This window comes from Pyrus communis, chromosome 5 (genome assembly GCF_041283825.1).
Source record: "Pyrus communis isolate YQ-2024b chromosome 5, ASM4128382v1, whole genome shotgun sequence".
In the NCBI taxonomy this organism is placed as follows: Eukaryota; Viridiplantae; Streptophyta; class Magnoliopsida; order Rosales; family Rosaceae; genus Pyrus; species Pyrus communis.
Window position 1 is genome coordinate 8,521,785 of NC_142569.1, and position 25,568 is coordinate 8,547,352.

A 25,568-nucleotide genomic window follows, 5' to 3' on the forward strand; every position below is an offset into this window, starting at 1 on the left:
TAACCAATTTATAATCTTAGTAGCATCTTCTAGCTAATTAAATGTTTGACACATATTAAAAAATAAATTATTTATCTAATAGAAATATGCCATTGAAAACAAAAAAAGTATCTCTTTAAAAAAAAATTATAAAACTCACTTACAAAAGATAATTAGGCTGTGTCTAATTTTGATTTGAACCCGTTTATTCTAAATCTTTAGGGTTTGATTACTTAAGTTGTAGAATTTGTGTCAGCCAAAAATTAAAAACAGACTAATATATGGTTTGATTGCCTTCTAAAAGTAATCGTTGTGCATGTCACATATATAATTAATAGAGGCCCGTATAATGATGCATAAAATAGCTTAAACTGTTAAATTTAACACTTCACATGTTATGTGAAATTTTTTGAAAGATTAGGTCTCTTTCGCTGAAAATTTCAAAAGTAAATTGTAGAATTAACTCCTTTTTCATTGACAAAAATACAAAATAAAGTTAGCTCCTTTTTATCCTTCCTACCAATTTGTTTTCCTTGCTTTTATTGACAAGCAATACATAATCTACATTTAAATTATAAAAATGGAGATTTGATCAAGAAATTTAGGTGCCAAGATGAATGCTATTAAATTATTAGTTTTCATTATTTTAACTTATTTTAATTTTGGCGCTAAAAATTAGCAGCCAAGCGGCGTCGTTCCGGTCACACCCAACTCAAAGGTAAAAATTCCAACTATTGAGAAGCGGGAGGAAGATGTATTTCTTTCTGCTGCTTTTTTTTTGTTAAGAAGGGAGATATGTTTTTGCAGAAAGAGGTAAACCTCGTCAGGAAAATAGAATAAGTTGTAGGGGAAGCAAATGGAGGAATTTGAATGCAAGGAGAAGGAGGCACTTGCTGATATTACCCAGGTACTGCATTTTTCAGTTGGAAGAAACGATTTAAATACATACACCAGCTATGGTCTAAGTAAAACTTGTCGAAAAACTAGTCTTCAACGTCCATTTTCGGTTTCGGAAATGTTTGCTTATGCATTATACCTTGAACGTGCAGGTTTTCAAGGCGATAACATATTACACCCACCTATACCTGTTAGTTAACGGACCCTTTCACACCGTTGGTTGCTACTATTCATTTCATACTCGACGAGACTATCCTATTGCCGGTGTTGTAAACGAAGACGAAACACGATCTTATTTATTTTAGACTTCCTTCAGCTTTCGAGGCGTGTTGCAAAGATGAAGATGCTGGATGATGGGTTTGCAGAGAAAGAACAATAATGGAAGAAACAAAAAATACAGATGCTGGAAGAGAAAGGGTTACTCGAGAAAAGGAGTAAGAAGAGAAGGGTTAACCGAAAACTTCAATTGTATCATTTTTCTAGTACGTATAGGCATAGAATGTCCGTTTTTAAGCTTTGTTTCTTTTGTTAATTAATTTCAAACTTGTTATGTTGTGAAAATATATTTTGAAAAATAATGAACTTAATAACCACCCCTATGGTTGTTTATTTTTGTGAATATTTTTTTTGGAAGTGGCCATTTAACATAGTAGAAATATGTTGACACGACATCATGAGTTTAAATCTCTTTCAGTTGATAATCTAACATTTAATTTAAAAAAAAAAAGATCTAATCTAGAAAAAAACGAAAAGTAAAAAGAAGAGGATAATTTGGCATTGTGAAAGATTCACCCTACTCCCTTAAGATCTACTCCGACTCTTGGAGTAAAATTTAAATTTTAGGTTTTAAAGTTATTCTAACTTGCTCCAATGCTTGAGACAAATATGAGTTAAAACTCAAAACACATTTCTGGGTCCCAGAGTTAGTGGGGCTGACCCACCATATATGTGTATTTTTTTTTAGTTTTATATTATAAATTCATTGAATCCAACGGTTAAGATCTAATTTGATGAAATTCAATGGTAAAAAAAATATCTAATGGTCCAAATTTAAATCCAATGGCTAAAGTAATTAAAAAAGGGAATTGTTATTAGTACTCCAAAAATCTCATTCTACACTCCAAACTTTCTATATTAGGAAAGAAAAATACACTCGTGAGGAGTGTAGAATGAGATTTTTGGAATGCCAATAACATTTCCTTTAAAAAAAAACTTCTTTTATGTGTTTCATATTTTTTTCATAGTGTTTCACGAGTTTTATGATGTCAGTTATTGATTTTTCAATATTTGTCGAAATCTGAATACTTTTAGATTAAAATGTTCATAAAATTAAATTATAATAAAAAAAATTATTTCTAAGTTAAAACCTAAATAAACATACATAGAATCTCCACTCTTTTCTTCCGCGGGAACTACAAATCCTTCTTGGATTCCCATTGCCATGTTCCCATCCCAATCGTGTGATTAGCACGATTAATTACGGTAAACACGATTAACGCCACTCCAAATTCTCCCTAATTTTTTATCAAATAGCACTCGATCCTTGTTTGGAATGAATTAAATGACAATCCTAATTCCTTTCGGAAAATTACACGCCCGAGCAAGAACAGAAGCTTCGCGATGAGTATGCTTGGGCTTTTGAAGGAGTCTATGAAGACTGAAAATTAAATTATATTGATTTTTAAGAAAGTTACAGTTTTTTTGGTTGTGGACTTTAGGGTTAGGGTTAATTTTGTGAAAGTAAAAAGGAGAACACTGGCAGTGGATTGAATATAAGAATTTTAATTTTATTGATGATGGTGTGCGTTGTTTACTTGCAAGTTTTCATTGATGCGGATTTTTTATTTTTGGAGTTTTTTCTGAGTCTAAGAGACAATGATTGAGACTTGAGGATTAAAATCCAGATAAGGATAGCTTTTATTCTCGACCAATCTGACTCTGATAGTATAAAGAAAATTGAAGTTTCACTATATTATAAAACAAATTGGCAATATGAGGGTCAGTTACGGTTTAGTCGTATTCATTGTGAGAGGTTTTATGTTTGATTATCGCTAAAGACGAAGTTGAACCACATTATTGTGGCAGATCTGTTGTAAGGCTTAGTGCACTCATCGCCTAGTGTACATATTGTATGTTAAAAAAAAATGGCAATATGGACAATAGCAGAACTAGGAATTTTTTATCGGGTGCGCTAATTTAAAATTTTAAATCTTTATAAATAAAGAAACTTAATACCGTATTTTTAATAGTATCAGCTCGTTTAAAAAAATTCACAAGGTGAGCCAAAATTTTTTGTAATTAAACAAATCCAAACTTGTACATGTACAAAAAACGATAAGAAAAATGTTGTAAGAAAAAGAGATGGTTTGTAACCTGTATTATATAATTTTATATAGTTAAACTTAGAGAATTTGGATTAATGACTAAATATTTGATGGGCTACATTTGAAAATCAATTAAAATTACATGTAAAAGCTACATGGGCTACAGCCTAGGGCAACCCTTAACCTGGCTCCACCAGTGAATATGGAGAGGAGTCCAACCTCACATAAGCTCTTGTAATGTTTCTTCTTTCAACAATATGAAACTCGTTTACCTTCACATTTACACACCAAGTTCATGATCACGTTGGTTGATCTATTTTGCATCACAAAATCTCCTGCTCTGTTTTCCATGATTTTGTAAAGTGAACGAGTTAAAATATGGATTTATACAGTCATGCCTGCTTGGTAGGAGCCAACCAAGTAGCTACGTTGGAATCTGTAGTGGAACCACCTAATCAAAGGAGGCAGACTTGTGCCACTATGGAGATACTCCCGTATTCTTATAGCAGGCAATATTCAGATTGTAAGTAAGAATCTCTCGAATTGACGACAAGGTTGTCGAATAAGTAGATGGATGAGGATATACAGTTGACTTTCCTAAGCTGGGCCTATTTAGTTTCTGGTCAATTCACATATGTTGGCAAATATTAGACAGGAAACTCTCAGCAGCTAAAAGTAGGTAACAATCAAAAGCACTTAAGAGCAGCTCTAGCGTATGCTCCAGCCCGATGGACCGGGAAGCTCTTTGCTCCAGCCCATTTGGGCGATTAGGCTAAGGGGGGCACAAGTGAGAGGGCGGGCTTGAATCGTAGGGCCGAGCGCCTGAGGCAGGATGATGCAAGGCTGACGTCAGCCACGTTCTTAAAAAATTTATGTCAAATGCGTGTAGCACAAGTGAGCGTGGGAGGCGCGTCACCGACAACTTTTTAGTCGGTGGGGCCCGCGGTCTGATTTAAAAAATGTTACCGTTTCATGGGGGCACGTGGCATCTTCTCGTCCGTTGGATTTCAACGGATAATTTTAATGGACTGTTGGATTTCCAACAGTCAAACAATTTTCAAATCTCCCCCAAACAGCTAGATGACGTGGCACAATATTAGCCGTTAAGTTCCAGATCAGGAAGGAGACCCATAACACCAAAAACATCATTCTTTTGCACAAAGTAATAATCATGGTTGCAAACAACAATCATGATTTTGTTGAACAAATGTCGTTCTATTCTAAAATGACGTCTAAAGTACGTATCAAGGAATGCATTGTTACAAACAAAATAATCGTTCAAGAGATCCGTACCTCGTCGTTGCCTGCTTCTATCAATGTTTGCGGAACGGCTGTGCCTGGAGATCTGAGCCATATCTTGGATGACTTGACGGGATTGTGAAGCTTTTTGGCTTCTTGCTTTGTCATGTCTCCTTCTACGCTCCTCATCCTCATCCTCTTCCATCTTATTTTCGCACACCTAGAGATTGAACATTTCTTCCCATTGCTTAAACAATTCTTTCTCTTACTCATCGATTTCCCATAACATCCTTGAAGAAGACAATGTAAGAAGCAAACAAAAACTATGAATAATGACAGAGATTTTGATTTTGGTGTGTGATTTCTTAGGATGAATGGTGGGTTATATGGAGGAAAAAGAAAGGATTAGGTAGTAAATAATGCCACGTGGCATGCCATCATTCGTTAAAAATTTGATCGAAATCTATCCTCAAAGATTGTAAACAGATTGTAACATGTGACGCGACGTGATTGGTTAAAAATTTTATCGGAAATCTATCCTCAACGATTCTGAAAACGTAACGCCACGTGGCACGACGACATTAGATAAAAATCTTATCGAAATCTATCACCAAAAATTATCTTTTCGGATAATGATACGTGACGCAACGAGAACGATTAAAAATCTTATCCGAAATTACAAATAAAATTATTTTGTATTATTTTATAAAATAAAAAATACTAATATTTTATTGCCTATTGCCATGGCTATTCAATTAGGGTTGAAGATGCAAAAGACAGTTACTGTTCATTAAAGATAGTTACCGTTCATTAAAGACAGTCACTGTTCACTGAAAGAGATTCAATAGGAAGTTGTTCTAGATGACATTTGATACGCTGGAGCTGCTCTAAAAGTGAGTCAATTTTCAAACTTCCAAAGCTCTCTTGATCTCTTTTGAAACAAACTAGGCCAGATAAGAAACAAGTAACTCCAATCTCTACCGTAGGTGCCAAAGAAGAATGAGAACAAGCCCGAAAAAAAGCAAAAAGGAACAGGCCGAGATAATAACACACGACAACGTCAAACATCACATCAGCAGCAATACAAGCACATACGCAATACAACCTAACATTAGTTCACTGCACAATCCACTATGGTGTAGTGTCATATTCGGCAACTAATCCAACCTAAAACTCATCTCTAACGATAAGATGCTATGCCCGGGAACAGATTTGACAGTAGCTTGCCCAGAATCATTAAGTGTCTGCCTGCTGCTGTTGCGCTTCTTGTTGCTGTTGCTGCGGCTGTTGAGGTCGAGACTGAACCCACGGCATGAAGGCCACAGGTGGTCTAGGCTGTTGAGCAGCATACAGTGCTGGTTGATCAACTGGCTTCCCCATGATCATCCCAGGAGCTCCCACTGGATGCTGCGGTGGAACATAATAGTACGGAACATCTGCTGGGGAACCCACCACCGGGAGGGTAGCCTTGGTCACTCCGAGCCCCTCTTCCTTCAACTCATCTCTTGGGATAATATCAACCAAAAAATCAAAGACGTCAGTCCTTGAAATAGCAGCTGCGATATCATTCTTTTGTAATGTCCTCCTTTTGTTCTCCTCTGTGTGAATCCACGAGCGCAAAGTCAGCTCCAATATGAATATTTCACATGCCTTTGCAAACACAACTGGAGCCTCGGCAGATATCATTCGAACATCCTCATCAGCTTTCATTATTTTCTTAATTCTAGCAAGTGGAAGGCTGTGATTCTTGAAGTCGGATGCTTTCTCAATGTCTTGCATTTGGTCGGACCAGAACTCTTGAAGCTGCACCTGTTGGTGGTGGTGAAAGTGCTGTATTTTCTGGTAGACAAGCTGATGTGACGGATCAGGGAAAGTGGTGGGGGCCTGCGATGGGGAAGTGACGGCCACAGCAAGAGTTCCAGAAGCCACTATGGGAGCAGTTTGACAGGACGAAGGAGCATATGATGCCATTTGGCCAGAACTTGCTACGGCACCATCCACAGGCTGCTGCTGTTGCTGTAGTGTTTGTTCCGAGTGATCCATGGTTTTGTCCTTACTATTCCTAATCATAATGCTGGATAAAAATAACAAAATGAATAAAAGGACATAAGAAAACATAGGACCCTTGAGAGACAAGAACAAAAAAGCATCGGAAAATAGAAAATGTCAAAAGAACTCTTCTTTTCACCAAAACCAAATTGTTTCAATCACCTCCAAATCCTTTTTGTTGGGGTGGGGGGACTTTTCGATTTGATGAAGGGAAACTCAGACATTCAATAATCTCCGTTTACGCCTCTCCAATAACCAAACGTGAGTTCTGGGCAAAAGCTAGTAATTTGAGAGCCTAAATTTTTTTCATTTCTCACTTCTTATCGAATCCACTCTGTTGATTCTACAGTTCCTTCACCAAACAACGCGTCTCGTTTCTGCAGGAAATCATTCTTGCCAAATAATTCTATGATAATTTATGACACATACATGCTTATATTTACATAATCACAAACAATATATAACAAAACCCTTGAAAAAAACAAGAATACTAAAACAAAATCAATCACAGAAGAATCTAAAAATCAGTCATGCAAAATAAACAGACACTTGCTAACTGCACGCCTTCAAGTTTCTAACAAGTAAAGCTTAAACAATATATTACTATTAACTAACAAGTTAAAATTGTATAAACAAACGGTTAAGAGAGGATTAGGGAAGTTTTAATTTCATATTATCCACACTCAAGCTCCTAATGCACTATTTGGTTGCTAAAAAAACTAAAACTCTAGTCCTTTTTTCCCACTGGGTGCTTAATTAAGTGAACCCACTAATTACAACACGATCCAGAACAACATAAACACATAAAGATGGAAAATTTTCCATTTTTCTTGCCTAAACTTTCCCAGCACCCAAACAGAGGATGCAAACAAAATAACAAGCCAGCAGTCAATTTCCTCAGAACACCCAAAGAAAAAAGTAAAATTAAAAATTACCCAGTAAAGCTTAGCTGAATCTTCTTCTTGGCAGAAACCCTATGAGAGAGAGAGAAAAATCTAGTGAGCGAGAGTGAGAGGGCTAAAAGGGAGGGACAGAGGAAGTTTGAAATGTTTTACAGAGAGAGAGAGAGAGCGTTATGGGAGAGAAAGAGAGAGAGAGAGAGAGAGTTATGGGAGGAAGCATGGATATGTTGACACGTTTCGAACACTAAGTTCTGACTATCGAGGACTTTTGTTCAGAACTGCCACGTTTCGAGTGTTCACTGGAGCTACAGTGGACAGGAATGGTCGCGTATGCGACTGTGACGTATGAGAAAAATGACTGCTTACATGGTTTATATCGGGTAAGGGGTGTTTCGGTAATAACATTTTTTTTTCCAGGTAAGCATGCATGAGAGGCCGTGGAGCAATTTCATGAGGTCATGTGACTGCTTACATGGTCCATCATTTATTACCGATTGACACTAGACAATGTGAACATAGAGAAATTCGGTGTATAACTGTCGGATCACGTGTTAATAGAAACTATCGAACCTACTTGTGTGCTCTCATCCTATAAAAGGGTCGAATGCAGCTGCAGTGACAAAAGTAAGTTCTATATTGGGCGTCACAAGCTTAAAAATACATGATTTGAAGCAATTTATGGCTACACTCTATACTTAGCTTAGAGTAGTTGAGGAAAATGATGGGGGACGGACAATGCATCATTTGGTCTATGAACACCAGCCCTACTTCGCCATTGTGTGGCCGATCACGCAATGACGTTCAAGGGGTGTTATTTTTTATCTTATTTTAAAATTTTGGATCAACTGTACGAAATCTCTCAAGCTTTACGTCGATATCTAGCTAGGGTTGTGGCCGGCATGGTTGAGGGAGGGCGAGAGGTGAGTTTGGGAGGGCCAATTGATCCATAAGCCCACAACTGCAAAAGCTACCTAAATGAAAGCTCTCACTTCTTCATAAAAGTCCACATGCTTAGGTAAAGTGGGCACACAATAGTGACTTGTATAACACATGTACATCGCTACGATAACATTTCGTATACTCGTATCATATAAGTTCTCTGAATCCACATAATATCAAGATGGTCCCGATCCCCTTCCAAGTTATCCATTTTCTTCTACTCCGAAGTTCCCTCTTTTTCTTCTTTATTTTCACGTATGAATTTTCAACCATAACATGTGGACAACACAAATTGGATGACGTGAAGCATGTGAAGCCGTTGAACTTTACATGTAAGATGACCTGCTTTGATACAAAAGAAAGTTTAAGTTTTACCTTAAAACCAATTGGCACAATAAAGAACATCTCAGTTCTTTATAAGCGCATAATTTTGGCACAATAAAGAACAACTCAGTTCTTTATAAGCGCATAAAATTCATTCTTTTCTCGATGTAAAATTAATTTTCTCAACACAGACGACAAATACATTATATAAAAACTCTTACTTCAACAAGTCCTTATCAATAAAGCAACCGACAATACAATATGAGCTGCTTAATTAGGGTTGACATTGCCAAATTACTCCAAAACCAAACCGGTTGAAATTGCAAGCAAAACAGAGACTCTGTGTGAGCTGTGAGGCCATCCCTCCTGTGTCTCATTGCTTGTTTTGCCGACCGAGGCCAGAGGGACTAGTGACAAACAACAAATGACACCCAATAAACACTTGTGGGCCCCGCACTATTTGTTGATGTTACCGACTCAAAAGTCCCAATCCGTTTGTCTTTTAAGGCCGTCCGGCTACTTGTATGCAAATTTTGCCACAATTCATTCATTCCTCCAAACCTTTCTACATCTAAGAACAAGAAAAACTTGCTGTTTCCCACCTTATCATGTTCCCTCCGAGGAAGGGTGGGGGAATCCAAATATGATGCATAACCACTAAGCATAATGCTTGTTTGTTTTACCTGTGACGCTGAAATTTATTAGAGTTATGCTAAGGTCAGTCGCTCATGCGTGCGTGAATGATTTCTAATCGCTGATTAAACGCGGTTTCTAAAGTGATTTACAATTAGACATCGCCCACACGCATGACTAGCGCTCAGTTTTCATTAGTGTCTTAAATGTCCAAGCTTATCCCCCTTTCAAGAACTAGTTGCTAATAAACTTGCTAATGAAACAAAAACCTCCCTCTACTTACAAAAGTTAATTATTTTTCACCTTCTATATATGTTAAGAATAAAATTATTAAGCTTCAAAATTGAATTAAAAACTAAGCATTAATCTCCCTGGAATAGTTCAATTATTTTGTATTAGGGCAATCGTATTAGAGATGATTGCCCATCGCCTCAAAACAAAGGGAATATTCTAAATCAGCATAGTTAATAAAGGAACCAAACATTGTACACTATGTGAGTAGGGGAACCAGAACCACCTAAGTTCCTAAAAGCATTTATCCTCCTCTTGCTTTTCTCTCCCTGCAAACTCCTCCAAAACCTAGCAATGGAAGATTTCAATGCTTGGCTCTCCTTCCCCTTGCAAGAGAACCTCAACCATGATCTCGCCATTCGGAGGTTTTGTCCGGCGCGAGTTGAGCAAGAACAAGGAGGAGGTGGAGGTGGAGGTGGAGAGTGGGATGAAATGCTAAATGAGATTGAGTTTTCTTCATCCTCTCACACCACTAGCACTCCATGCTTGCCTCCTTCAGAGGTTGACGACTTCGTCGATAGCTTCATCAACATGGATCATTGCATTGATGATCATGACATTCAGTCCATGGAGAAACAACAAAGTAGTAGTAGTATTGAGTACTATGATCAAGATGGGATTGAGACATTTTCAATGGCGGATGATCTGTATGGAGATGTTCTGATGATGATGGAGGAAGAAGATGATCATGTGGATATGAGTGGCTTGGCGGAAGATTTTCGGGTTGCGAAAACTGAGATGATGCCTGGGGTTGAGGAGGTGAGCCATGGTGTGGACCAAGGGCTTAACTTGGTGCACATGTTGCTCGCTTGCGCCGAGGCTGTTGGCTGCAGGGACACCAAGCTTGCTGACTCATTGCTTGCCCAAATTTGGGCATCTGTGAGCCCTTGGGGCGACTCCTTGCAAAGAGTTTCATACTGCTTTGCAATGGGATTGAAATCAAGGCTTTCGCTTCTTCAAAATGTCAACATAAATGGCACATTCAACAACGATATGATGGATGTTTCAGTGACCTCTAGGGACGACAAGTTGGAAGCTTTTCAACTCCTTAACCAAACAACTCCTTACATCGCTTTCGGTTTCATGGTTGCCAATGAAGCTATATGCCAAGCAGCGCAAGGGAAGGAAGACTTGCACATCATTGATTTGGGAATGGAGCACACTCTTCAGTGGCCTTCTTTGATCAGAACCCTAGCATCGAGACCCGAAGGCCCGCCTAAGAAGCTGCGAATCACGGGACTTGTTGAAGATCACAATCTGTTTGAGCTTGAAGCTGGCATGAGAGCTCTGGCGGAGGAGGCTAGCTCGCTAGGGATACCAACAGAATTTAATTTGATCTCGGAGCCGGTGAAACCATCACTCCTAACTAGAGAGAACCTAGACTTGAGAGAAGGGGAAGCATTATTTGTCAATAGCATCATGCACTTGCATAAGTATGTCAAAGAGAGTAGAGGCTCTCTGAAGGCAATTCTTCAAGCTCTGAAGAAATTAGGTCCATCTGTGCTTACATTGGTAGAACAAGATGCAAATCACAACGGGCCATTTTTCCTCGGGAGATTCCTCGAGTCTCTTCACTTTTACTCAGCAATTTTCGACTCACTCGAGGCTAGCCTCCCGCGAAACAGCCCTCAGAGGATGAAGATCGAGAGGCAGCACTTCGCGGACGAAATCAGAAACATTGTTGCTTTTGAGGGATTAAATAGGATTGAGAGGCATGAGAGGGCAGACCAGTGGAGAAGGCAATTAGGGCGAGCCGGGTTTCAAGTGATGGGGTTGAAGTGTACAAGTCAAGCAAGGATGATGCTATCTGTTTATGGCTGTGATGGCTACACTTTGGCTAGTGAGAAGGGTTGTCTCCTCCTCGGGTGGAAAGGCAGGCCGATAATGCTGGCATCGGCATGGCAAGCGCACGGCGTGTCTTCCTCCTAGATTCCTACTTCACCTCCGCTGTCATATCATCGTGGTTGTAGCTGGTCGATTCAGTTAAGCCATTGGCATAGTCGTTTCATTTCATATTCGAAAGTAATAACTAGTGATCAGGAACACGATGCTAGATTTTGATTCCTAGACATTTTCTTACTGATGTTACCTTCCCTGGCTGCGTTTTATAGCCAAATTGGTAGAAAATAAATGCATGGATGCATGAACAGCAAAAACCAAACTGTGCATTCTCTTTCGAAAAGCTCAAACAATCCGCTACAAATTCGTGAATTTCGTGGGAATACAGTAAAACAAAAGAAACTGCTCGGAGCCAGTTCCATTCCCGAAATAGTGGAAACCACGGATCTATGCTCCGATCAGGATATCATACACACTATCTTATGTGTTAAGATTGAACGAATAAGATATCGCGTCTAAATCGTGCAAAAACGACACAATTCGAGTGTTCAAATTATCATTTAGGAGCTTTGTGACCCTGTGCTTTAGGTTGGCTAGCCGCTGTAGTCATTACTCGTAAGCACCTGGTGATTTCTGTGAAAGATGGCCTGGCTGCAGGATTAGGGGCCCAACACTGCTCCATAAGCGTTTTCCATTCGGGATCACAATGACTTGGAATGGTGGGTCTCAACGTGTTATTTACAATACCTCCTGCAGGTATTCAAAGTAAAATTCGAAAAAAATTAAATCCGGAGGCAAACATCAGTCTTAAGCAGTGTAACTACATTGACATGCCAGCACAAGCTCAACGAAAGGAACAGAATAAAACAATTACCTATGATTGCTCCATAGTGCATGTTGGCATATGGCTCCTCGCCAGTAAGAATCTCCCACAAGACAATGCCAAAGGAGAAAACATCAACCTACGACATTTAACCAAGAGTCAGACATGGGAAGGAACGAAGTACGCAAGTGTACCAGGTCATCCGACATTATTCAGACCCCGTGAAAAGAAAAAGGTATTCAACAACAAGAAACAAAACGAAATCATAAGAATAACTTCACTAATCAGACAATTTTAGTTTTCTTTAGTTTTTAAACAGAAAGAGATCCATTATGAAACTTCAATCGTGTTAGACTTCCCTATGTCTAACTGCGATTAATTGGTACACACTTTATCAGTTGTTATCTCTCTACTTCCATCTCCATTGTAAAAGATATAAAATAAATAAAATTTAAAAATAAATCTCACCTTTTCGGAGACCTTCGTGCTGCTACCATTCAGCAACTCTGGGGCCATCCATGGTAATGTTCCCCGTACGCCACCAGAAACCAGGGTATTCCGCTTAATTTTTGAAAGCCCAAAATCACCGACCTAGGAAGCCATACGTATTAGTAGAATATTCAACGTAAGTTGCAAAGAGAGAAAAATAATCATTTTCCTAAATCAGTACAGTAATTTCATAATAATTACCTTGCAAATTGGCCGTGCAGGATCTTTCAGGTTCACAAGTAAGTTGTCACACTTCAAGTCAAAATGCACAATATTCTTTGAGTGTAAATATTCCATTCCAAAAGCTGCATCCATGGCAATTATTAGTCGCTTGCGGCGATCGAGATACCTGCATTTGAAGATTCAAAGAAAGAAGGTGAAAAAGAAACAATTGCTTCCATTCAGAAATAGTGAACTTGAAACAGACGGATGAAAGTATAGCTATGATTATCTGAGAGCAAGAAACAAACTAGAACCATAAAGAACAGTATACAATGAACTATTACCTGTCTTTTCGAAGTAAGACATGCCTAAGAGAACCATCAACCATGTATTCCGTAACAGTAGCAAGTGTTCCCCCTGGTCCATCTTGCACCACACCATAAAATGCCACAACATTTGGATGGTGAAGCTTTGAAAGAATGTCAGCTTCCCGCCAGAACTCTATAGTCTGACAATGGAGTAAGAAATATCATTAAGGCCTTGAACAGTAAAATATTAACGTGTCACAGAAGCAACAAAAATAGGCGATCATATTTCTTCCACTTGCTTCAATAAATGTGAGTTTCATTACAAAATTCAGAGGTGGGAAGGAATGACTACCAATCTCTCTTGCTCTGATGATCTCCCGGTGAAGCAGCTCTTATTTAGCCTCTTAATGGCAACATCACTGCCCCTCCATTTTCCATGGTATACAGTCCCAAAGGTACCAGAACCCAGTTCCTTCAGCTGTTCGAGATCTTCATTCTTTATTAACTATCATGTCCATGAAGAAGAAAGAATCAAACAGAAGTAAAACACAAAGTCTTTACTATCGGACAAAGTAGGTTAACCAAAGCCAAAAATAACAGGTCCTTTGCATTTAATAGCAAGTCTGTTTAGAAGTATACAAGAACAAATAACCAAGTAACTGGGGAACTAACTGCTCTAACAACAATAAAACAACCAAAGACCATTCAGAGTTTTCAAAATTTCCCGGATAAAACATTACACATTAAAAGTTAGGGATGACTCTTTGTGTGTGTGTGATCATGCACCAATACATGCATGGACTCACACACAAATATTATCCAGATTCGAATCCAAAGCCAAGCTCTAAATACACTAAAAAAACGCTTTTCCTACTACAAGCTACACTCGAATGAAGCCAAATTTATTGTTTGCATCTCTTTCGCTATAATCAATCAATTAATTGGTATTTGTTTACCTAAGCAAGTTATTATGAGAAATCATTTGTATCAAGTTATTGAACATGTAAGCATCACACCTGCAAGGTACTGATATCAAAATCTCCCAGAGAAGGATCTAAAGGAGGTAAACCAGCTTTTCTGCTTGCAGACTTCCCATCCTATATCAAAGTAAATGAAACATTGTTAGCAAAGGAGCAATTTGTTAAGAAAAATGAGACCTGATCAAAAGACTACCTCATACTCCAACTCCTGCGCTCTTATGTTTTCCATCATTCCCTCAAATTGCATACTTCCAGTGTCCTTCACTTGGGAATCACCATAATTAGAGTGCAGAGCTGTTGCATTAGCTTTAGCCATTCCAGGCAACTCTGTGAGCGTGTCTTCCACAAATTTAGGCTGAGGACCAGCTCCATCTGCTGTTAACGGTGTCGCATGATAAGATCTACCATCCTCATTTCCAATCACAGGCGAAAAACCAAGATCCTGGTCCATAAGAGAAACATCTTTTTTATCTAACCCTTCTTGTGCCAACTTCTGGAAATATGACCAGCGTCTCGGTTCATGATTTTCCATATTTAAGCTCAAACCAGTTCCATCCTTATGCAACAAACCAATATCAGGGGAATCTTCAGAAAGTATTGCCTTGGAGAATATATCTGACAGGAAATCTCTGGGAAATCGTTCTTCAATATCAATAATGATGTCTCCCTGCACTGGGGTAGAAACACCAACTGAAGCTGTTTCTTGAGAAGCATCTTTAGACAACTTCCCTGTCAAAGAAGTGAGCTCTGCATGTCCCATAGTATCAACAGCCCTTGGATACTTGCTGGTGTCCTCTTTCTGATTAACCTCTGAATGATTAGATGCAGATACCTCATGTTGCTTTCCAGAAGGTAGCCGACTTTCATCTGGAAACTCAGATCCAGACTCTGCAACTTTATCAACCATATGGTTTGGCAATGCCTGCTTTGCTTCACCATCTACATCTTGAAAAAGCTTTGCATTCATCTGAGAAACGGAATCAGCAAATTCTTTGTACTTTTGAAGTTGGATGAGTCCATCATCAACAGTTTGAGCATCGATAAATGTTGTTGGGGTAGATTGTTCAGTCAGAGGAGCAAGGTTGCCATGTTCCTGTAATTTGTTAACTCCTTCCATGACTGGATCCTGCTGGGTGATATCAGAACGTGAAAGAGTAACAGGAAATGGAGGACCATGAGAATCGTCAGACTTTGTTGATCGATTCAGCAACTCTGCCTGCTCCCTGGGAATTCTTTCTGAGTAGTAGACTCTCTTAGGAAGCACAGGTAGCTCGTGGTAGCCCGAATCAATTCCATTGGACAAATGGTCAGCATAAGCAGGAGCAAATGCATTGCTAGCTGTGAAACTATCCTCAACTTCACTAGATTTATGCACTAGAATTGGGTTCCCTGGATCAATTGACGAAGCAACCTTTTCAGGTTCCTGGTACTTTCTTTCATCTTTTGATGTTTCTTTGACAGCATGATAGTTCATCAAACTTCCATCATATGGCTGTAAAGGAACAGAGTCCTCTACTTCTGAGGGACGGAGTTTTTCAGGGTCAATCTCTTGCTGCAGTAAACCATCATATTTGGGTTTCACCTGCTTTACTGGCATCTCGAAGTTCTGTTCTCTTGAGCCACTGGATGGCTGGCCTTCAATTGAACCTCCTTGTGGATTTAAAATCCCATGATGAGACACTGAAACAGTTCCTCCAAACGGGGAGTGACTTGAAAGGGCATGGCCATTGTGCAATGGGTACTGCATATTTTGTTCATAATGCATCACGTCCGTATGCTGAAAAGGAGGATAAGCTTCATAGGCATTTGAAGAGTTAGGTAGGATTGGCTCAGAAGATTGAACAGTTCTCAATGAAACAATATTGGCAGTTGAATTCAAAGTGCCTACCCCTACTGAGTTTTTTGCAACCCTACTAGTCTCCTTCTCAATATGTTGTCCATTGAGCTCATCTAAATTATTTGCTAAAGTGCTCGTCAAACCATGTAGAGTCGAATTTTTTCTTGACCCGAGGTCCATTCCATTGACAGCAACTACATACTGAACCTCAGAATCACCATCCGCACTGTGCAGACCAAACTGAGCTTCCTCCAAATCACTCATGGAGAACAAAAACATCCTAAGCTTTTGTGGTCCTTCTTTATCTTCTACTTCATTCCATTCTTCCATCATATTCTGCAGATCCTCATCACAAGATACAGAAACTAAGGCATCAAGTTCCTCTCCAGGAAGCTGATATTTAATTACATGCACTTGGTTATAAATTGATAAAGCTTTATGTATAAGCTCCTGCCAGGAAATGTCCTTTCTAACACGGATAATGCGTGTTTCACCTCCAACATACCTGAGCCTCCCATCGCTTGGTCGGGGTAAGATTTTACCACCAAAGCTACAGAGAACTTTCATTTTCATTGATGAGCTATCAGAGGCTGCATAAGAGGCATATCCACGCATATGACTATTTTCATAGCCTGATAAAGCTCGTGGTACTGATTGAACAGATGCATAATTATTTCTATCATCATGTAAAGCTGAGCTCTTTCGTTCAAACTGTTTTGGACCCCTTTCAGCATTAGGAAGCATTGAAGCATCTGAACCACACTCAGAGCCTGTATGACTGATTCCTAAAATTCCTTTCAGTTGAACATAATTTGGATCGCCAACAGCATTTGGATGTACAGGAATTCTGGGGTTCACCCGATCAAGCATAAATTGAAGAGCAAACTCCTCTCCGGTCTGTATGGAGTAATTATGTGCAGGTTTAACTTCTGGTATAAGGTCATTAGATCTCATATCAGTATGCATGCTGCCCAGAGGGTCCGGCATGTATGACCGGGATACAGGTTGGTAATCATCCCTCCCAGGTTCCATGGAATTGTATTGGAACTGTGCTGCGTTCTTAATTGTTCAGTCATACCATTGTTTGAATTTCTTCCCTACCTCAACACCAAAATACTGTCAAAACCTCAGGCAATGAATCAACTCCTATGAGATGCCGATACGCTGATTTTTTCAGGGAGAAAAACTGAAACAGAAAACAAGCTTCAATAAGTGCCTGGTTTCTATTGTCCATAAAAATCCAGAAGCTTCAGTATTATTGAAAGAGAAATGCTTCATTTGGTAACATATGTATATCATAGATCTTCTTTTGCTTAATTTCAATAAGTAATGAAAATATGAGAAAAGTTGCGTCTCCGCATTTTATATCATCCTATAAGAAGTCCTTCTTCCCACCCTATTGAAAATGAGTGTTAAATCCTTTAGGTCAAGCCTAAACACATCCACGCCTAAAATTCTAACCACCTTAGCCAACTAACTTCTTCAAACCCGATAGAACACCCACCTTGTATGCGTGTAGGATTCAGCTACAACCATCTCCAATCATCGGGCACCGTATTTTCTCTATTTTATGACTTATTTCTTCAGTCAATGTGAGAAGCCAAAACTAAAGAACTACTTCTGCAAGCTACAATTAACGAAAAACGAAGACGAAGAACAGAATATGATTGTTGAGTTTTAAGCTTGATTATGTATCGCCGCATACGGAAATACCTATCAATAATCATAAACCATTACAAACAGAACAAATAATTAAGAAATCCAACTACTTTATGAAACTTTCCCCCTTTTATGGGTTAATAAAAAAATTCCTTCACCAATTAATAGTCATAAACCAAATAAAGCATGACCTTAATAGCTCACCCCACAGTTCCAGTATAATACATACATACATAAACAACATGAAGCACCTCACAGATCAAAATCCGAAGAAAAAAACCCAGAAAACCAAACTACGATCAGAAAAAACCCAAAAAAGGCAAAGAACTAGGTCAAATTCAAAGCAATAATATGAAATTAAACCCACCAAGTACCTGTTTGATTGCAAGAACAATGCTTTTGTACCCAGAAAGCTCCAAACTTTGAATCTTTTAGGTCCCCCCACCGTTACTGAATCAGAGATAAAGGAGGAGTCTTTGTGACAGCAGCTCAAAAACCAACCACAGTTTCAAAATATGAAAAATAAAAATTAAGAAATAAAAACCTTCACTTTGTTGCACTTTCTATTCAAAATTTTGGATTTTTTTTATTTTTGGCAACCTCCCTGCAATTTAATAACTGCACATAACTCAAAAGGGGTCTGAAGGATTTGATTTCTCTGTCTTTTGTTAAAATCATGATTTTGTTATTATTTATTGTTTTTATTTGCTTTCATGCCAAGTCAAATGGATGAAGACAATGTTGATGTTCCCGGATTCACCCTATTGGGTTGAGATTTCACGAGAATGCCATGATGGGGAAGGGATGGTTGACTTGACTTGGCAGTAGGCGAGGTTAAGGAGAGCGTTAAGGGTAGCTTAAGAGAATCCCCGTGGATGTTGTGAGCTCTACTTTTTGTGTGAAGGAATTATCGATTCGTTTTTTTCTCTATTTGACACATGATTTTCGAATTTTGGTGCAAAAGAGATCGTGTTGTGGCGGATCCATAAGGGAGTTAACGTGATCAGTTGATTTCATGACAGTTGGGAAATTGTTGAGGGGCGTCTCCGATGACCCTTTAATTGTACGAGTAGTAATCTACTTTATGCACATAAGGTTTTCGACAAAATGTCTAAGTGAGACTCAGCAGCACTTAACAACATCTTTGTGCGCTCTGCATGGCTCGGCATATGAGTAAAGTCCACCAATTGTCTGACAAAATGGCACACTGAAAAATTTACATGTTGTTTCAGTATAACATTTTTTACACATAATGCAAATTATTTTCTTTCTGACCTCCCAATAATTTTTGAGATGGATCACCACTGAAATTAGGGATTCTTTTTCTTTCTTTATGTATTGTGGAAGGATAATTCGAACTTTAGTGCAACAAAGACTGATGTTTTGTTGTGACAAACTGGTTAATGACCAAATGAACATCCACATCGATTCAAGTTTTTTTCTTTCTATACAAGCAAATAGTGTGAAAACATGTCCCTAATTTTACATTTTGTAAATTTTAAAGATGTGAATTTACAAAAATGTCTCTAGAGGCGAAAGCATTGACTTTCGTTTACTAGCGTATAGTGAGACATACGAAGTATTCTTTTAGCGTATTTGTGTAGTACTCAACGATACTAACACATGAGTACAAGCGGAATTGAATTTGGAGCTAAAACGAAGATTTTACGGAACTTAGAACGATAAAGGCATTTTGGGTAATTTTTGCATTGGAGATATTTCTACATTTTTGGACCACACTTGTGCTGACACGTGGCAAGACTCTATCCACTATTTTACTTCAAATTGGTACAAACATGTTCCCCACATTTCTAGTTTCTAGTTGGCTTTTGATCATCGAAATTGGTTGAGAATTAAGCTCGTAATAAGCTCTGAAGGTCGAGGGAAAAATCTGCAAAAATCGTGGTGATGGCGCGTGGTTGCCTGTGCAGCCACTTGTGGTGGCGTGTGCGGCGGCGCTAGGAGGAACTCAATGTTTCTCCTTAGGGTCCTCGATGTGCCGGATCCGAATTCGCCCTCCGTTTTCCGAAATTTGACTGTTTTAAAATAGTTTCTTTATTAGCCGTACTTTGTACAAAAATGCGTTTATATATTAGTACATTACGTATTTACCTAAATAGTTTTGTTTCTAGGTGAAGTGCATCGCAAGGATTCTCGATGCTACGAGGCGGGTTCGACTTGGAAACATGATCAATGAGTGGGCATTTGTTTTCATATTCATATATATATATATATATATATATATATATATATCTTACGGTTTCCAAAAATGTTTTAAATTGATTATGCATAGCATGCCATGATTTAAATGTGATATATTTAAATATTGCATTATGATGAGATTTGTGATTATATCAAATGATCCTATAGAGGCGCAGGTAAGTTCAGGTGAGTTATTATGTGATTGAAATGGTTGCATTATATAAGCACGCATATATTCATTTAGAGTTCATCATTGCTGCACCCCGGTGTTAGTGCTCCCGCCTTAGGCCAGGGCACAGCCTTCATGTGTATGTTCACCTCCCGCACCGCACGCTCGCCTTGGATCTAAGTAGGTGCTAGCCTGTTGTACAGACTGCATTAGGCAGTTTCGACTTGTAGGTGACCCACGATTTATCGCTAGCCATCATGTGATCGTAGCACTAGAGCGTACATATTCACACCCAGCCTGTTGTACAGGTCACGCTAGGTGACTCCGACTCATGTGCTAGCATAGAGACTGATGAGCAATAGATCCAGTTGTATAGGTCACATTAGGTGACTCCAACTGGCATGCTAGTTAGACTAATTTTACGCCTGACTTATGCTTATTATTGCTTAGATATTGTGGCATGGCATGCTTCTATTTGCACTGCACTCATGCATTCGTTTTCGTACTTATGTAGCATTATTTTCTAGAAACTATACGGGTTTTACAGTGAGGGGTTATTACTTTCAGAAAAAAGAAATGTGTTTTCTAAAGCTTTGTTTTGCCCACTCACCCTTCTGTTTTCCCCCTTCCAGGTTTTAGTAGCCGAGCTTCCGTATCGACGAGGATTTTTGGCATATCCTAGTATAGGTGGCTACCTATGATGGTATAATCATTATCTTAGCTTACTATGCTCTACTTATGCTCTGTAATCACGTGTGAAATGGGTTCATTCCCGCTCACAGCGCATTCTTATATTTAGGCACTTTTAGGTTTAAATTTATTCACATTTTCCTCATCACTACACTTTATGGATTCGTCACCTTCTAAGTGTTTGCCAGCACAGCTTGATTCGGAGTCCTAGTGGATATTCCGGGTCAGGGTGTGTCAAATAGCAGGGAATGAAGAATTGAACTTAGGATCTCAGATTGAAGAACTTATATTTTTAACCAACTGAATTACAAACTCTTGCACATGAATCCACATTTAATTTGAAATATTTTAGTCAATTTTCAATTTTTCACAAGTATTACATTCTAGTAAGATTTTCTCTAGCGAAAGGTCTTCAATTCAGCTCTCATCAATAACAAATTGGAAACCAATACTTTACACTCTGTTTGGATGAGGAAATTTAAGATTACTAAAGAATTTTAAAATGATGGAAATTGAAATGACGGAATTTTATTTTTTAGAATTTATGAATTTTCTTGTTTGATTAACTTAAAAGAACAATAGATTTTGAATACGAAATTTGTTAATTTTAAACTCTCACTCATAGAAATTTGGAAATGACACATATTTACATGAAATTTAAACTTGGGAATGAAGCTCCTAAATTCGAAGTTTTTTTCCATGCAGAAATTCTAAATTTTTATGTTTATGAATCCAAACAAAAGAATTGATGCATGTCAATTTATAAATTTTGACTTTTATCAAATTTCAAGTCTATGTCTCTCCTCCAAAAGTTAAGAAATTGTTTGCTTATTTTTCGAAGAAATATTTTTGCTAATTCACAAGTAAATCATGTGACGACCCGTCCCAAATTAATATATATTTTATCCTCGAATGTGTGAAAATGACGATTATACCCTCGAGTTGTAGTGACTTGAATGTACGTATATGGTTTTAAATTATTTTCCCGTTGACGTAATTAAATCATACTCAATGTCACAAGAGTGTTGATGTGATTTAGGGCCGAGTTGGGTTTGTAACGAAAATGTTACTAATAAACGATTGTGTAATTGGGCTAAGGAAATGGACCAATCACCATATCTCCTACATTCTTGGGTCCAATTATAATTTTAGGTTTGTTTTGGGGTCAATTGTTAGCCCTAAACATGCAGCCCAATTAGGGCTTAAGATCCCTTTTATCTATGCCCAATCCGGACCACACGCACACTCTCACACATGCGTACATAGCCTCATCCTTTCTCTTGATCTTTCTTTCGTCCATACAGTCCATACACACACACACACACACCCAACCATCTTCATCTTGCACAGATCGAATTAGTGGACATCACTTTTGAGTTCCTTGCAAGGTCAGGAACCTAATCATACCCTTACTTTTGTGAAAGAACCTTGGAAACTTAGGAACTCGCGAGCTCTGGCGAGGTGCTCTGCTACTCCATCGTGATCGTGGATGTTTCACGGAGTTTCAGGGCTCAAGGGAGTCTTAAAACAACTTCATATAGATCATAGAGAAGTTTTGGAAGGTTTTGGACGTCGGGATAGGTCAGTTCCTCAAGTTGCAGTTTTGACCGAAATATCGAAGGATTTTCTGACTAGTTCCCGTCAGTTTTAGGACTCCAAAGTGGTAATAACATGTTCTACTCGTTTAGGGCTTCAAATCCATGTAAAGTTTGTGAAGTTTGGTTAAGATTTGAGGGAGATATTTAAATTTGAAAAATTTCTAGTTTCTGGCGACGCAGCGGCGATTGGCGTCGGAATCCGACGAACCACCGGAGAAGGAAGAGGAATATTCCGTCAATTTTGACGGAGTAACGGTGTCAGGTAAAGTTAACGAAATATTCTATTATTTAGAGGAATATTCCCTAATGGCATTTAAAATTCCATCTGTGTGCCAGACAGGTGCCTGCGCATGACCGACGCATGAGGGCACGTGGGATATTGGAAAATTATTCTAAAAATATGGGGATGCTCGTGGTGTTGAGTAGGCCACGATGGTACATTGAAACACTCCAATTGAGCAACGTATGAGAAGTTATTACACGGTTTTAGTTATGTACTTAAAATTAATGTTAAAATAGTGATTTCACATATAGGTGAGACGTTTCCAGAGGATGAGTGCAGTCAGGCGAGACTCGGGGGTTACGATCCAGTTACGTACCAGTGAGTGGGCTTTTTGTTTTCTATATATACGTATATATGCTTTGCGTTTTCCCAGAAATTTATTTTAAATGAAATTACATTTTAAATACCATGTCAATTGCATTATGCTTTAGAGTATGCATTAGTATAGATATGCATATTGTTGCTTGATGCTGCAGACGCCCAGGTAAGATTCAGGTGAGTATATATTGAAGATAGTGGATGCATTGTTTGTGGTTATACGTAGATGCATTAGAGCTCATTATCCTGCACCTCGGTGCTAGTGCTCCCGCCTGTGGCCAGGGCACAGTCCTTCACGTGATGTTCACCTCCTGCACAACACGCTCACCGTGGATCCAAGTTTGGTGCACAACCCTGTCGTACAAACCACATTAGGTCGTTCCGACTCATAGGTGACCCACAATTATTCGCACAACCTTCACATGATCGTAGCACTTGAGCGTACTTATTTGCACCCAGCCCTATCGTACAAACCACAATAGGTGGTTCCGACTCGTGCGCAAGCATATCTGATGAGCTATAGGTTCAGCCGTACAGGTCACGTTAGGTGACTCCGGCTGACACATCATTTTACATTGATTTATTTCACTTGGCTACTTATTTCTATACTAGGATACTTAACATGGCATATATTTGATTTTCACTACTCTTGAGCGTGATTTTTATATACGTATGTATTTTTATTTTGGGAAACTATACAGGTTTTACGGTGAGGGGTTATTACTTTTGGAAAGAGAAATGGTTTTGAAAAACTTTGTTTTTGCCCACTCACGTTTTCTGTTTTGCGCTCCTCCAGGTTCTAGATAGAAGTGCGTGTTGGTGGCTCACGAGGACTCTACGACGGTTCTGATAGACGTCCATCAATGTAGGGTTTTCTTTCATACCCTGTATAATTAGTATTTAGCTTGCTGGACTGCACCTTGGCACCTACACTCTGACTATGTGTATCTACACTCTAACACTTCTTCCCACACTTATTTACTTGTCTTGTGTGCATTAGTTAATTGGTTTTTGATTTCTCACATCTTCGTATCACTGTCACTTCCGCACTGTGCACATGATTGCGTCATCATTACGTGACGGCCAGCATGCCTTGATTTAGGTTGGGGTGTGTCAAATCACGCGATGCTACACGTGACATTAAATTTGCAATTTCTTAGATCACACGCTCTGTGCCAATTTGATGGTCAAGTCTCATAGAAATAAATGATTCATAAGATATCATTCATAAACCATGGTCGGTCTCCTTTACAATATTTTTTTAGTTCCACATGCCTCCATAATTTTCTTTATTTTTAAACATTGCAAGAATTATATGACAAAGGAAGCTTCAAATTTGGCAATGGACGGTTGCCTCCATTGCAATTTGATAATTTGAATTTTGAAGAACATGGTCAGTTTGGTCGGTTTCTTAGAATTATGTCATTTTATTGAGCCAAAAATAATGTGACGGTATTCAAATGACATAAATTTAAGAAAATGCAAATAATAATAAGAGAATCCCATAAAAAAAAAAAAAAAAATTGGAAGAAAACAACAGACGGCTTCCCAATTATTTTTGTGAATTGAATGGTTATGGAGGTTTGATGGTGACAATTCGAGTAAACAATGGCACATATGCTATGCATGCGTTGAATAGTTTAGGGGAGTTCTTGCTGAGAAAAAAGATGTGGAGAAAATGGCGAATTTTAATAACTTATTTGGTAGTTTAACATCTCTTGATTAAATTGTTATTTAATAAAATAAAGGCATAATTAGAAGAAAAAAAATGATATTTTTGAAAAAAGCTTGACAATAAGGCTTCTCTTAAATTAAAATTGTAAACTGAATGATGTGGTTGTAGATGATTAAATTAAATTATTACTGAAATGTCGACTAATAACGTTTTATTTTTTATTGATGACACGTCATTCAGTTTAAAATTTTGATCTCCCTGACATATCCATATATGTTTGACACTCGTGATCCTTGGCAAGCAAAATGAAGCATATGCTAAGCCCTTAAATTTAGCACCAGCAATGAGAAGGACTAAAAAATATTAGAATGTAAGCATTCAACTTAAAACAATGAGTAAACTGTCGATTGCCCCTTGAACTATCACTTAACATACGATTTCCCCCTGAACTTTTTAATTGGAAAATGAAGGACTTAAAATAATTTTTTTGGTTGATTTGCTCCCGGTTGTTAAATTTTCATTCATTCCATCCAAATTTCTATTAAATGGAAGCATGTGCACAACATGTGAGGGTAGTTCGGTTGCTTCATTCATTAAAATAATTGAAAACCTTAGATTTCTAAAATATAAACCTATGCAAATATGTGTGATTATGTAGTTTTTGTGTTTGAAGGTCTAGCGAAGTGACGCTTTTGTCCAGAAAGAAGAGTCACGTGGTGTGCACGTGATAAGAGTTAACGTTAATTTGGATGAAATCTATGAAAAACTAATGGTAGGGGGAAATTGGCCAAAAAAATTAGTTTAAGTCCTTAATTTTCCAATTTAAAAGTTCAGAGAGAAATCGAAAGTTAATGGATAGTTCAGGGGCAAATTGACAGTTTAACCTAAAACAATTGGTAAGGAAAAAGAAGCTTAAGATACTTTATCACTTATGCAAATGTTACACAATCACCATCTCA

At 38.3% G+C, this 25,568-nt stretch overlaps 2 protein-coding genes and 1 pseudogene across 4 annotated transcripts; 1 reads left to right on the plus strand and 2 right to left on the minus strand.

The window, feature by feature from the left end:
- Window positions 1-5,456: 5,456 nt before the first annotated feature.
- LOC137726597 (nuclear transcription factor Y subunit C-2) lies at window positions 5,457-7,565 on the minus strand. 2 transcript variants are annotated; one of them, XM_068465533.2, is made up of 3 exons: window positions 7,424-7,564; window positions 6,651-6,865; window positions 5,457-6,513 (listed from the first exon to the last, which is right to left on the minus strand). In XM_068465533.2, exons 2-3 carry the CDS (start codon window positions 6,710-6,712, stop codon window positions 5,676-5,678), a joined length of 900 nt encoding a protein of 299 aa, XP_068321634.2. In that variant the 5' UTR covers window positions 6,713-6,865; window positions 7,424-7,564; the 3' UTR covers window positions 5,457-5,675. The 2 variants fall into 2 exon arrangements, with proteins under 2 accessions (XP_068321634.2, XP_068321635.2); XM_068465534.2 differs by lacking the exon at window positions 6,651-6,865 and having other exon boundaries at window positions 7,424-7,565.
- Window positions 7,566-9,771: 2,206 nt separating this feature from the next.
- Window positions 9,772-11,733, plus strand: LOC137725427 (GRAS family protein RAD1 pseudogene; annotated as a pseudogene). The gene has a single exon (XR_015962490.1). The product of XR_015962490.1 is annotated as a GRAS family protein RAD1 pseudogene (transcript).
- Window positions 11,721-18,360, minus strand: LOC137725425 (RAF-like serine/threonine-protein kinase 20). Its single transcript, XM_068464096.2, has 10 exons — window positions 18,219-18,360; window positions 18,049-18,124; window positions 14,372-17,201; window positions 14,215-14,295; window positions 13,551-13,703; window positions 13,235-13,398; window positions 12,930-13,077; window positions 12,708-12,830; window positions 12,291-12,378; window positions 11,721-12,166 (listed from the first exon to the last, which is right to left on the minus strand). The coding sequence occupies exons 3-10, from the start codon at window positions 17,045-17,047 to the stop codon at window positions 11,973-11,975; spliced, it is 3,627 nt and encodes a 1,208-aa protein (XP_068320197.2). The 5' UTR covers window positions 17,048-17,201; window positions 18,049-18,124; window positions 18,219-18,360; the 3' UTR covers window positions 11,721-11,972.
- Between the last annotated feature and the right edge of the window lie 7,208 nt (window positions 18,361-25,568).